Raw genomic sequence first — 12,345 nt, 5'->3', positions numbered from 1 at the left:
ATAATCATGGTTTATGGGGGCTGGGGTGGGAGAAAGTGCAAAATACAAAATACTAAATGAATAATTTATTTCAAGTAAAAGAAAATATTGGGGACTATCTTTATAATCTTTTGGGACAGTAAGATTCTCTTAGCATCATGAATGCATAAAGAATTTTACAGCATAAACAATTTTACAACATAAAAATGTAAAATTTGTGGACGGCATAAGACCCCATAAAATAAGACTAATAGAGTTGGGGAAAACAATTTGTACATAGTCAAAAGGTTAATATAAAATATTAATATGGGGCGCCTGGGTGGCTCAGTTGGTCAAACGTCCAACTTCAGCCCAGATCATGATCTCACGGTTTGTGGGTTTGAGCCCTGTGTCAGGCTCTGTGCTGACTCTCACAGTCTGGAACCTACTTTGGATTCTGTGTCTCCCTCTTCCCTTCCCCTGCTCATTCTTTGTCTCTGTCTCTCTCTCTCAAAAATAAACTTTAAAGGAGGGGAAGGAAAAAAAAAAAGAGGTTAGAGTGGGAGAGAGCCAAAGCATAAGAGACTCTTAAAAAGTGAGAACAAACTGAGGGTTGATGGGGGGTGGGAGGGAGGGGAGGGTGGGTGATGGGTATTGAGGAGGGCACCTTTTGGGATGAGCACTGGGTGTTGTATGGAAACCAATTTGACAATAAATTTCATACATTGAAAAAAAAAAACTTAAAAAATTTTTTTTAATTAAAAAAATTAATATAAGGATTTCCTGCAAAGATAATAAAAAGATCGGATTCCAGTAGAAAAGTGGACAAAGAACAGATAATTCATAGAAGTAATGCAAAAATCTAGTGACCAAGAAAAGCTTATTTAACCTCCCTGTAACCAAAAAAAAATAAATATTTTTTTGCTAACTGACTTGACAGTGATTTTTAAAAATGAGTATAATCAGTATTGGCAAGGATATAGGGCAACAGACTCTTAAGCTCTGTTAACGAGAAAGTGAATAGATGTGCCCTTTCTAGAGGACAATTTAGCAATGTCCATTAAACTTGTAAATATATATAGCCTATAAAGTCCTGGATCATCTGCATTTCTGATTTTGATAGTCATTGCAGAATAGTTCTCCAGAAAGGTCATACCAGTTTGCATTTCCAAAGAACCCATCTTATAGGAGTAAATGTGCAGAAATGGTCATTTTGATGCTATTTTCAATGTCTAAAAATTTGAAATAAGCTAATGTTAACCTATAGAGGGATGGTTCATCTGTGCCTATCTATACTATGAAATATTACGTCATCATTTAAGGTGGCAGATGAAAATAACGCATCTAATTTTGCTCCCTCCCAAATCCCTCTAAAACTGTAATGAATGGATTTTTCTTAATTTTAGTAATTTTTTTAAGAGTTTACTTATTTTGAGAGAGAGAGAGAGTGAGTGAGAGTGTGTGCAAGTGGAGGAGGGGCACAGAGAGGGGGAGAGAGAATCCTAAGCAGGCTCCACGCTCTCAGACCCTGATGTGGGGGCTCCATCTCACGAACTGTGAGATCATGACCTAAGCTGAGAGTTGGATGCTTAACTGACTGAGCCACCCAGGTGTCCCATGAAAGGATTTTTTTAAGTGCAAGCCTACAAGGATAGGAAAAAGGGGAGAGGAGACAGCAGTTAAATTGTAAGGGGGAAGTTGGACTCATGGCGGGGAGGGGGGGTGCCAGGAGAGGGAGGGAGGGAGGGAGGAAGGAAGGAAGGAAGGAAGGAAGGAAGGAAGGAAGGAAGGAAGGAAGGGAGGAAGGAAGATAGATGATTTTTGTTTGCCCTGATAAAGCCAATACTAAGCTAGTAGTGGAGAAAGTCAAGATCCAGCCTCATTTACACCACAGAATCTTCAAAAGACTCAGGATTTAGTAGTACTTGATTGAGAGAATCTTATCTTATGCAGTGATTGCCTGTTCATGTTTAAGAGTTGGGAACTGTCAGGGGTGCTTAAACCAGACTATGACCAGAGATTCTGTTGAGTTTAATTTCTCCTGAAACCCCATCTAACAGTGGTAGTCCTGTCCTTTCTTTACAAACAGCTGGGCATGTGTGTGGCATGCAGTTTTTATATTACCTTTCACATGCCTGGCAAGATGCCTGGCAAAAGCAAGCACTATCTTTTTAAAAAAAGTATATTTAATGACATCAAACATCAGACTCTGGTTGGTCAAAATCCCATCAAGTTGTTTAAACTTCCTCTGGTTTTGAAGTTACACACAGTGTGAACATGTTGTATGTATTAAGAATAATTATTAGAAGGTTCCTGTTCGTGTTTTATCACCTAGGAAGGTGGAATTACTTTTACAAATGAATGTTTGGATTAAATAACTATTGTAACAAAATTAATTATCTTAATGAAAGCAGTAACTCTGATAAAATATACGCCACACTTAAAAAATCGACAGTAGTTTGTAGTTTAACTCCTGTATCCTGCAGTTTTTTTTTTTTAAGATTTTATCTGGCATTGGCAACTTATTGAAAAATTTTGTAACTTACATCACTATTGGTACACAGATATTTGGATGCTGCATCTTAAAGTTTATATTTTAAATTCTGTTTGTTAAACCACTTTTGACCAGCTTATTTCTAGAAAATTCTTTACAGAAAAGACCAAGCTAAACATCATATTAAATTCCAAACAAGATTGCCATAATTTTTCAAAATGTTAATGAAAGATTTTGTCATTAGAAAAACAAAAACGGTCCAGACTACTGTTTTTTCAGGTACTGTTTTACCAGCAAACACCTAGATGGAAAAGCAATAAAATGAATGATCTTAGAACCTATACCAGATCAGAGTAGGAATCTCCACCTTATACTTGCATGCAGCTCTACCACGTAGTTCATATTGATTTCACGTCCCAGAATAGGTGCCGATGTTATGTAAAAGTCCTGAAGAGCAGAGTACTTTTCAGAACCTTCTGCTCAAATGCCTTTCTTTGAACTAGGTCTCTCAGTCTTCTTTTGTAGATACCCTGGAAGAACCCATGGCTGCTATTTTCTTTCTTTTCTTTGTTTCTGACTCTACTTGTAGCTTTCCTCCATCTGAGTTCCAGCCTTCCTCTAGCTCCGTAGGTATTCCTTGGCTCATCAGGGAAGCCCATTGTGCTCCTAATTCCACCGCCCCCCCCACCCCGCCGCCCCCATTTACTGTAAGAGACAACACTTTTTTTCTCATAGGGGGCCAAACACAAGTATTCACTTTTTCCAAAGTAAAGCTACAGATGAACTAGTTATAACTGAAAGAAATGTAATTTCCTACCAGCAGTCTCCCAGATCACAAATATTCTTATACAAATTAAGTAACTCTAGCATTCTCTTTTATTAGGCAAAAGAGATTTCACTAGCAGACCTCCAGGAGAATTATATTGAGGCCTTAAATAAATTAGTGTCTGAAAATCAACAACTGCAGAAAGAGTTGATGGATACTAAATCTAAGCTGGAGATTTCTACTCAGATATGCAAAAAAACCCATGAGAGAATCTTTAAACCGACACACAGCAGAGCACCTGAGTTCAAGAATATGGAGTTCAAGTAAAATTTCTTCACAGTTTACTTAAAATGTGTACTATTGTAACTCTCGTTTGAGCACGATTTCAGACTACAGAAATTAAATCTTCCTCAAACGACTCTATGTCTGATTCCGAAGTACAGTGTGAACAAGTAAAGCTGCCATGAGGATAAAATGTGGCGGGTGGTTGTATGGCACTTCCTTCAAGCTTTAGTTTCAGACACTCTGGACGCATGCATAAACAACGTCCTTCCTCCCCCGAGCCTTTCCATGCTGCCTCCCCCCTCTGTAGCCCCACTTGTACCCTAAAAGTAGAAGTTGGCTTTTCACATAAAGAAAGCTTCCTTTGTATTGTTGGTCAATTAATCATAAGCTGTTACCATAAGAAGTCAGCATTCAGTGAAAACCCACCTGGCTTCAGCTCTTATTCTACAGCTGACGTGTTTCCTACCTACCAAAGCCTCTGCCGACCCCTCTCCTCCACTGCCACCTCGACCCCAGATGTTGTCAGGCACCCTGCTCATGCGCACAGTACTTCCCTCTGTTCTAGCACCAAACACACTATGGCAGTTTGTCTCTGCGTGAGGGCTGAGGCCTGGCGGCGGGGGTTGGACGTTTGGGGCCTGACTGGATAGAAAGAGCATGTAGTCCGAGTGGGCTGCTCTTTTAGTGAATTACAGCCTTACTGGTTAGGCTATTCCTTTGTTTTTAAGTGAACTTCCTGCAGCGGTTCTGTGTTGAAAGAGAAAAGTTACTACAATGTATATTTGTTTTGTTTTCTAATCTGCTATCCAGGCCAACCCGTGGCCCGTACAGACGCGATGGAGTAAAGACTGAGCACTGCAAAACAGGTCTTCATTCTCCGAGACGACAGGCGTTGGATAGTATAGAGCCCATGTCCAGAGTCCTCAGCCCCCTGAGCTCTCAGATCAGCCCTTGCAGTTCCACCATCTCTTTGCCTTCTAACTTTCTGTGTAAAACTAGCTCTTTGCCTTCAGCGCTAGATACAAATGATGCCAGTTTTTCTGACACTGTCTCTGAGAGTATAAATGACCAGGAAGAGTTTATGTCTTCGGTATGGAAACGTTCTGATCTTATTAGTTTATTAAGTCTATTTAGTTTGATTTTATTTTTTATTTTAAGGGTAAAGCAGGGTGATGGTTTTCTGTTTTGTTTTGTTTTGTTTTTCCTTACTGGTTCTCTAGCTTAAGTACTCTTTATTATGTTCACGTATTTCTGTCTTACAGTTTTACTCATTAAGACATATTTCAGCCATGATTACTTTTCAAAATATATCTTAGTTTTGAAAATTAACATAACCATTCATTTGTATCTTTTTTTTTTTTTAGTTTGTTTATTTATTTTGAGAGAGAGAGAGAACCAGTGAGTGCAGGGGTGGGACAGAGAGAAGGAGACAGAGATTCCCAAGCAGGCTTCCTGCTGTCAGCACAGACCCCGATGGTGGGGTTCGAACTCACCAGGATCATGACCTGAGCAGAAACCAAGAGTCGAAGTCTTACCCAACTGAGCCACCCAGGCACCCCCATTCATTTGTTTTTAACCCTAATTGGAAATTCCTTTCCTGCCTTTTTCAGAGAGGGTCAATTTTGTATTTCAGAGAGGGTCAATTTGTAGAGGGTCAAGGAATATGTCTGGATGCCAAGATGGTCATGAGGCCTAGCCAGTGAAGAAGAAAGGAAGCAACTTGGGAAAGGGAGAAAGCGGGTGGGTGGGGGCGGAGGAAGGAACTGCGCCTGACATGTCCAGCCGTGGACTGGGTACCCCAGTGCGACACCCGCTGCTCCATGTTCCTGCAGCCACTGTGCAGACTCCACCATTTGTCTGCGTTCTCTACCGAAGCCCTTGCCTCTGGCCAGATTTTCATTACCGTCACCAGTTACATGGTCCTATCCCTGTGAAAATGCAGTATTTTTGACCTTTGCATATGCCAACAAGTTCATGGAAGAGTTTTCTTTTCATTGTTAAAAGAAGTCTCCGCTTCACTTACATGTGATTCTGAGACCTAAAAACATCCTGAAAACTTTCTTCCTAAGTTTGGCAGCAAAACCTTTTTGGCACTAAAACCTGACCTGAACTGAACTGATGTGCTAATATGTATAGACTCTTTATCCCACTTAGTATTTTGCTTCAGAAATATCAGTGTCTTTGATTATGAGACGTTACCTCAGACTCCACTAAGGTAATACAGTTGATCCTTATTCGTCACGGATTCTGTATTTGCGAATTCTCCTACTCGCTTAACTATTTAAAGCCCTGTTCAATACTTGAGGGACTCCCACAGTCATTCGTGGTCCTGTGAGGAGCTGTGAAAAGGTTGGATCCCCGCTTACACGTTCCCAGCTGAGATTGGTTGAGGTGGTGCTCTGCCCTCCTGTCCAGCTGTCACACAGGTGACCAGAGTGGGGACGACGTGGGGACAGCACAGTGTAGCGCAGGGAGCTCGGGCTCTGGGGCCTGGTAAACAGGGTTGGAACCCCAACTCTGGCACCCGTTAGTGGGGTGGCCTCTGGCAAGTCACTTCACACTTCTGCATCTCGTTTTCTCTTATGTAAAATAAAGAAAATGGATTCTACCAGGAGTTGTTTTTAGGATGATAGTCTGTGTGAGATTGTGTGTGTGTATATTTCCCCAAGGAGCAATGATTCTTTATTCACTAACTCAGTGTTTGAGGGGACTGTATATAGGAAATAATGACTGCATGTGAGAATGGACTGTATGTGGTACATGTCTTGTATTACCTTTCTAAAATCTGGATTCTGAAATACCGTGGCCCCAGGAGTTTCAGATGAGGGAGTGTGGACTGAGATTTTGGATGAGGGAAAGCGTTGATTTCACTTGCTGTCTAATCTGTTGTCGGTAGATTTTCTGTGCTTTAAAATCAAAGTAACATATTCAGAGTTTAAAAGTGAATTTAAAATAACAGACATTAGGTATATTCTCTTCTGAGGGTATTAAAGGATATATAAGTCTGAACTGAGATATTCTTTAGGCCCATAACTAACATATTTATGTGACACTTTACATTTATACAACTTGTGTCAGAAAGGAAGAAGTCTTACGTTAACGTTTATGGAACAGCTGCTTTTTTACTAGTCCTATCATTAGTATAAAAACAAATTATCTCTTTGGAAGAAAAAGTATTTTAAGTCACCTTTTAATATTTCTCATTAGAAAATGTATCTGAGAAATCTACTGTTCAACTTACATATGTCCAAATTTGTTTCTCCTTCAGTGTCCCTTGCCTGTGTCTCCTCTTGGTTCAATAGCTACCAGATTTTTGGAAGAGGAGGAACTGCGGTCCCATCATATTCTAGAGCGCCTGGATGCCCATATTGAAGAACTTAAAAGAGAGAGTGAAAAGACAGTGAAACAGTTCACGACCCTAAAGTAGCCTTTTTAAAAAATCACAAACTTGGAAATAAAAACGAACCCTGAAGAGTTGCTGTCACCCAACGTAGCAGCTGGTCAAAACACAAACATGTAAAAATAGTGAAGATGAGACATCCTAACGCTGTTGGGAAGAAATCTGAAAACCTGATGCTTCTCTAAGGCATTTTCACTGCACTGGTTTGTTTGAAGAACTTTCTCCAGCAATAACTTGTAAGAATAAACCACTTTGCTAGACTTCTTTTTTTTCTCACATTACTCTTTATTATCAAGTGGTATTTTCTCTTAATGACTTCACTGTGAATAGCTGTAGACTAATTAAAATAAGGATTTTATGATACAAGTTGAAGAGTCAAACACTGATACAAGTAACTATAGAAATGGGTAGTGCAGGTATGGATTTCAGAGTCAGACTGATCCAGATTGATGTACCAGTGTTGTTGCTTCTGGCCAGTTGGGTTGGGAGAGTTTATAGGGGTGAAAGAATTGTGACAGAAAGCCCTGTCTTGCTCCAAACAAAGTATAAGAGAGAGGTGGAGGGAGAGGACAGGCTGGTTTTAGGCATGCATGCCTGTGGAATGTCAGATGGAAATGCTTGGCATGTGCATTTCTGAGATGTTTAAAGCAGAGACAAAGATCTCAGGGTGCAGAAGGTGTTTAAAGCCATGGAGAGCTGATATGATCTACCAAGGAGGATGTGTAGGGAGAGGAGAGCAGTACGCAGGGCTGGGGGCCCTGAAGGATGCCAGCATCTGAGGATCCCAGGAAATGGATCAGTGGAGGAGCTAGAATGGGCAGCTGGAGACATCAGAAGGCACCGGCTGAGGGAAGGGACAGGGCTTCTGCGACTCTCCCCTCCCCAGTTCCCCTTTCCTCTCAGCATACAAACATCCTGTCATTTCCTCTTTCTTTAAAGCAAAACAAAACCTCAGTTCCCTGTGCCTTTCTGTCTCATACTCTGTATATTTCCTTTCCTTCACCCAAACATTTCTGGCAAGAGTTGTCTGCAGTGATGTTTCTGGTTCCTCACCTCCCTCTTAACCTCCTCCAACCCCACCTCCATCCCTACAATGAAACTGCTTTCTTGCTCTCCAGGTCACCAGTGATCTAATTAGTCCCTGAGCATCATTTCACACATTAGCCAATCCCTCTTCCTCTCTTGGCTTCTATGACCTGTCACTCCTGGTTTCTCTCCTACCTTACTGGCCCCTCCATCTCCCCTGCTCTTCTGGCTTTTTCTCTTCCGAAGCCTCTCGTCTCCCTTCACCCCCACCCCGGGGCTTTGACATGGGTTTTCTCACTCAACTTCCCCAGAATATTCCATTCACTTTTTAAGCTTTTAAGAGCATCTATAGGCCAGTGACCCCTACATTCAAAGCTCATGTTGACTTTTCTCCAGAGATGCTGTCTTAGATACCTGACTCCCAGAGCTGCTTTACTCGAATGTCTGGTGAGCATCCTATGTTGAATTTTCACAAGAGAGAACTCTTGGTTCTCCCTCCTCCTAAGATTGCATGTCAGGACAGCTTCATGTCTGCCATTTGCTAGGAGTTCCCCTTATTTCCTTCTTCAGCCACACCTCCAGGTCCAAGCCATTGGGAGGTCCTATCCGTTCTGCTTCCCAAATCTCTCTTAGATGCAGCCATTTCTCTCCCCGGTGCCACCACCCTGGTCCAGACTAACACATACTCCCTGCATACTACTCACCACTCTGAACTCATTTTGTTACTTGATTTATATTTTTATTATCTGTTTCTACCCTTAGAATTGTGCTTCTTGAGGGCAAGGACTTTGCCAGTCTGGTTCGCCGTGGGGGCGTCATCACCCAGCACAAGCCCAGCACTGTGGAAGTGCTCAGATTGTTTGAACCAACAGATAAATGTCCTTCCTTAGATGCACCACATTTTCCCTTTGTGTCTGTGGACGTGCTGTCCCTTAGGTCAGCCTCCTCTTCCCAAACTCTTTCACATGCCCCTGTTATCTTGCCTGGCAAAGACTTCCCACAGCCCCTGATCAGACTCCAAGAGCTGCTCATTTCTTACAGTGCCTTGTGTGTGCCCTTCTCAAAGCACTGACCATACTGTGCTGTCTAATTTCTGTCTCTCCCACTAAATTGGAAACTCCTTAAAGGAGGGACAAGGTCCTGCCTCAATCCAGTATGCTGTCTTACACATAGTAGATACTAAGTGAATACTAGGTGGATAAAAATGGCTACTATTCTGGGCTTCATTGTACTCACCTGTAAAATGGGGATGGTACTTCATGGAGTTGAGAGGATTTACCGAAAATACATTTCTGAAAGGGCTTTGCGGACTCTAAAACTGTGATGCCCATCTGGATTGGTATGAGGGGATTTTTGAGTGTCAGACTGTCCCATGCTTCCACTTAAAATATGTAGGGTGCAACCCCAAGTTTCTATGGTACATGTTGACTAGGAGGAGCAAGGACAGACTCTAGTCACTGGAGATGCATAAGGAATCATGAGGTACTATGTACACCCTTAAACTTATACTGCATTGTTGGTTGAAGTAAACTGACTAAATTTGTCAAAATGTTTGATTGCAATTTAATCTCTCAACCTCATTTTTCAAGAAGATATGCCAAATATTAAAATGTGTCAACTAAATTTGAGCTAGTTTCCTAACCCACACTTTACAAAATCTTTCTAGGATCAGGATGCTCACAGGAGATGAAAAGGTAAGGGTGTTCTCATCTACTTTTGGTGTTTACGGTGTTTGTGTTGGGTGAGTTACCTCATTCCACTTGGCCAGCATTCCCAGTGAAGTTTGGTCTGGATTTCTATGCAGGTTTTAGCTGAAGAGGACAAAGTGGAGTTCTCACTGTGGGGAGGATGCTGCCTTTCAGTGGAGCCTCCTTTGATTTCAATGAGCCGAGGATGCAGTGGGTGTCATTGTTCCCACGCGATTTATGTGGCTTACCCAGGGTCTCAGAGCCAGGCTCTCTTTAGCAGAGGCCAGGGGTAGAGAGTGCAGACTCTGCAGGCTGGCGACCCTGTTCCTAATCCTCGCTCTACCGCTAACTGGCTGTGTGACCTTGCACAAGTTAATTAACTGCTCCATACCTCAGCTTTCTCATCTGTAAAACGGGAAGCAATAATCATGCCTCCCTCATAGGGTTTTTGTAAAGTACGTAGAACAGTGCCTAGCCTAGTAAGCACCATGAAAGTATCTTGTCAAGTAGAAAAAAAACACAACACTGTCTCTGTTATGTCTTCTCAGCTTAAAAAAAAATTTTCTACCTTCCTTCTCCTACCTAGACACATATTGCTTGGTAAACTGGGGTGATGGTAATCTGTTTGCAAAACACCCTTGAGTCCAGAAACTAAAAGTTACGGGTGAGAAAAATAACTATAAAATAAGTTCTGTCATTAAGAACGTGCATAAACAAACAGGTGTCATGAATGGCAGTCAAGGGCAGAAAGGCAAGGTTAGAAAAAGAGATTTGTTGACTTGTTCTAGAAACAGTTTGAGATCGCATGTAAAACGTATCAGAAAGAAACAGTGGAATCAGGGTAAAGGGAAAATGAAGGCCATCAATGTCAATTCACAAATTAACAGAATATCTAGTTCAATTGCTGGGGACAGGCAGCAACTTTACCTCTGAGGTTTTTGTTTGTTTGTTTGTTTGTTTAACGTTTATGTATTTCTGAGAGAGAGAGAGACAGAGCATGAGTGGGGGTGGGGGTGGGGGAAAAGAGGGAGACACACAATCCAAAGCAGTTGTCAGCACAGAGCCCGACATGGGGCTCAAACCCACGAACTGTGAGATCATGACCTGAGCCAAAGTCAAGTGCTAAACCAACTGAGCCACCCAGACACCTGAGTTGTTGTTGTTGTTGTTTTTTTAAGTTTATTATTTATTTTGAGAGAGAGCACATAAGTGGGGGAGAGACAGAGACAAGGAGAGACAGAATCCCAAGTAGGCTCTGTGCCATCAGTGCAGAGTTGGACGTGGGGCTCGAACTCACAAACTGTGAGATCATGACCTGAGCCGAGATCAAGAGTCAGATGCTTAATTGACTGCATCACTCAGGTGCCCCTTACCTCTGAGTTTCTTAAGGGCAAAAGTGGGGAAGGAAACATCATGTAACAGCTTTATGGTGCTGACGAGATCAAAACAGACCATGGGTTGAAGAGAAGCACATCTTTTCTGAGTGCGTGTATGAGCCTTAGGAGAGGTCCTACAACATTTTTGTAACTGATAGTAATAGAATCTGCACAGTTTCCTTACAGTGTGCTTTCATTGTGGGCTGATGGCAAAGGCTGAAGTGCAATCAGAGACCAGTTCTAAGACAATCCCAGATGTGATGGTATAAAGCTCTCGTGGTCTGGCCTGATCACAGGGGAAAATTTGGAGAAATGATGGACTGCAGGCCTTCAAAGCAATCTTCTATAAAAGCTGTTTCTTTACAGTGTGATTTTGATAATCTCACAGCCAGTTCACTCTTTTTTCCTCTGTGGGAACCTAGAATTTGGGCATTTTATGTCGTCCATTAAGGCCAGGTTCAAATCATTTGACAATACAATCATTAGAAATAAGTGTACACTCTTCTTATGAAAAGAAAGAACCTTACTAAGGCAATGCTTGAATGGTGGAAGGTCCAGGAACTCCCTGATACTAAATGCAAAATAGACAAATTTGCATATGTACATTTTTCTCTCAGAGACTGTCCATCAGACTCTCAAGGATATCTGTGAATTGGGGGGGGGGGGAGGGGAAATCAAGAACCACAACTTCAGGGACTGGAATTTTCCCAGAATGATGTTATCTGGGAAGAGATACAAAATTTGCAGGAGCCCATCCCATTCCTGTTGGGGCTGGGGCTGAGTTTTAAAGTGCAGCTGGACAGTCATTAAAAACTCAAGCTTTTCTGACAAAATTATGAAATTTAGAAGTTTTGAGTTCGAGAGCGAATGGCTAAGCAAGAATTCTTGAGATGTTTTTCGTGCAAAAGTTGATTTTATTATAGCACGGGGACAGGCCCCATGCGCAGAAAGACCTGCACCAGGATTGTGAGGGGTGACTACGTGCTTTTTAATTAGTGAGGTTAGGGATAGCGTAAGCCTCTAAGGAGTTTGGAAGCAAGGCTTTCAGGACCTTGAGGGGCTAGCCGCTGTTAAGGTTACTTTTAGTCTTTAATAAAACAAACATTAGGGCACTAAGGCAGCCATGAAGGTCATGCTGTGCGTGGTTCAGGTGTCAGTGGGTTGCAAGCTAGAAGGAGACTTAATTTTGGCTCCATTTCTCTTGCCTTTGTTCTCATCATTTTCAATAATGAAAGGACAGGTAACCCAATTTTAAAGTGGGCGAAGGATCCAAATAGACATTTCTCTAAAGAATACATACAAATGGCCGAAAGCACATGAAAAGATGTTCTACATCACTAGTCTTCAGGAGA

General features: G+C 41.9%; 1 protein-coding gene across 14 annotated transcripts in view; it reads left to right on the top strand.

Moving 5' to 3' along the window:
* CEP63 (centrosomal protein 63) overlaps positions 1–7,163 on the top strand; it is a 63,627-nt gene extending 56,464 nt beyond the window's left edge. For 6 of the 14 annotated variants that reach the window (XM_045503570.1, XM_045503569.1, XM_045503568.1 and 3 more), the window contains 3 exons: positions 3,336–3,541; positions 4,314–4,593; positions 6,772–7,163. In XM_045503570.1, the coding sequence (XP_045359526.1) occupies positions 3,336–3,541; positions 4,314–4,593; positions 6,772–6,930 (645 nt within the window). In that variant the 3' untranslated portion in view covers positions 6,931–7,163. Of the gene's footprint in view, positions 1–3,335; positions 3,542–4,313; positions 4,594–6,771 lie in introns of those variants that run through there. The other 8 variants (XM_045503581.1, XM_045503582.1, XM_045503577.1 and 5 more) reach the window with 3 other exon arrangements.
* The last annotated feature ends 5,182 nt before the right edge of the window (positions 7,164–12,345 follow it).

This window comes from Leopardus geoffroyi, chromosome C2 (assembly GCF_018350155.1).
Source record: "Leopardus geoffroyi isolate Oge1 chromosome C2, O.geoffroyi_Oge1_pat1.0, whole genome shotgun sequence".
Classification (NCBI taxonomy): Eukaryota; Metazoa; Chordata; class Mammalia; order Carnivora; family Felidae; genus Leopardus; species Leopardus geoffroyi.
This window is presented reverse-complemented; position numbering and strand designations above follow the sequence as displayed.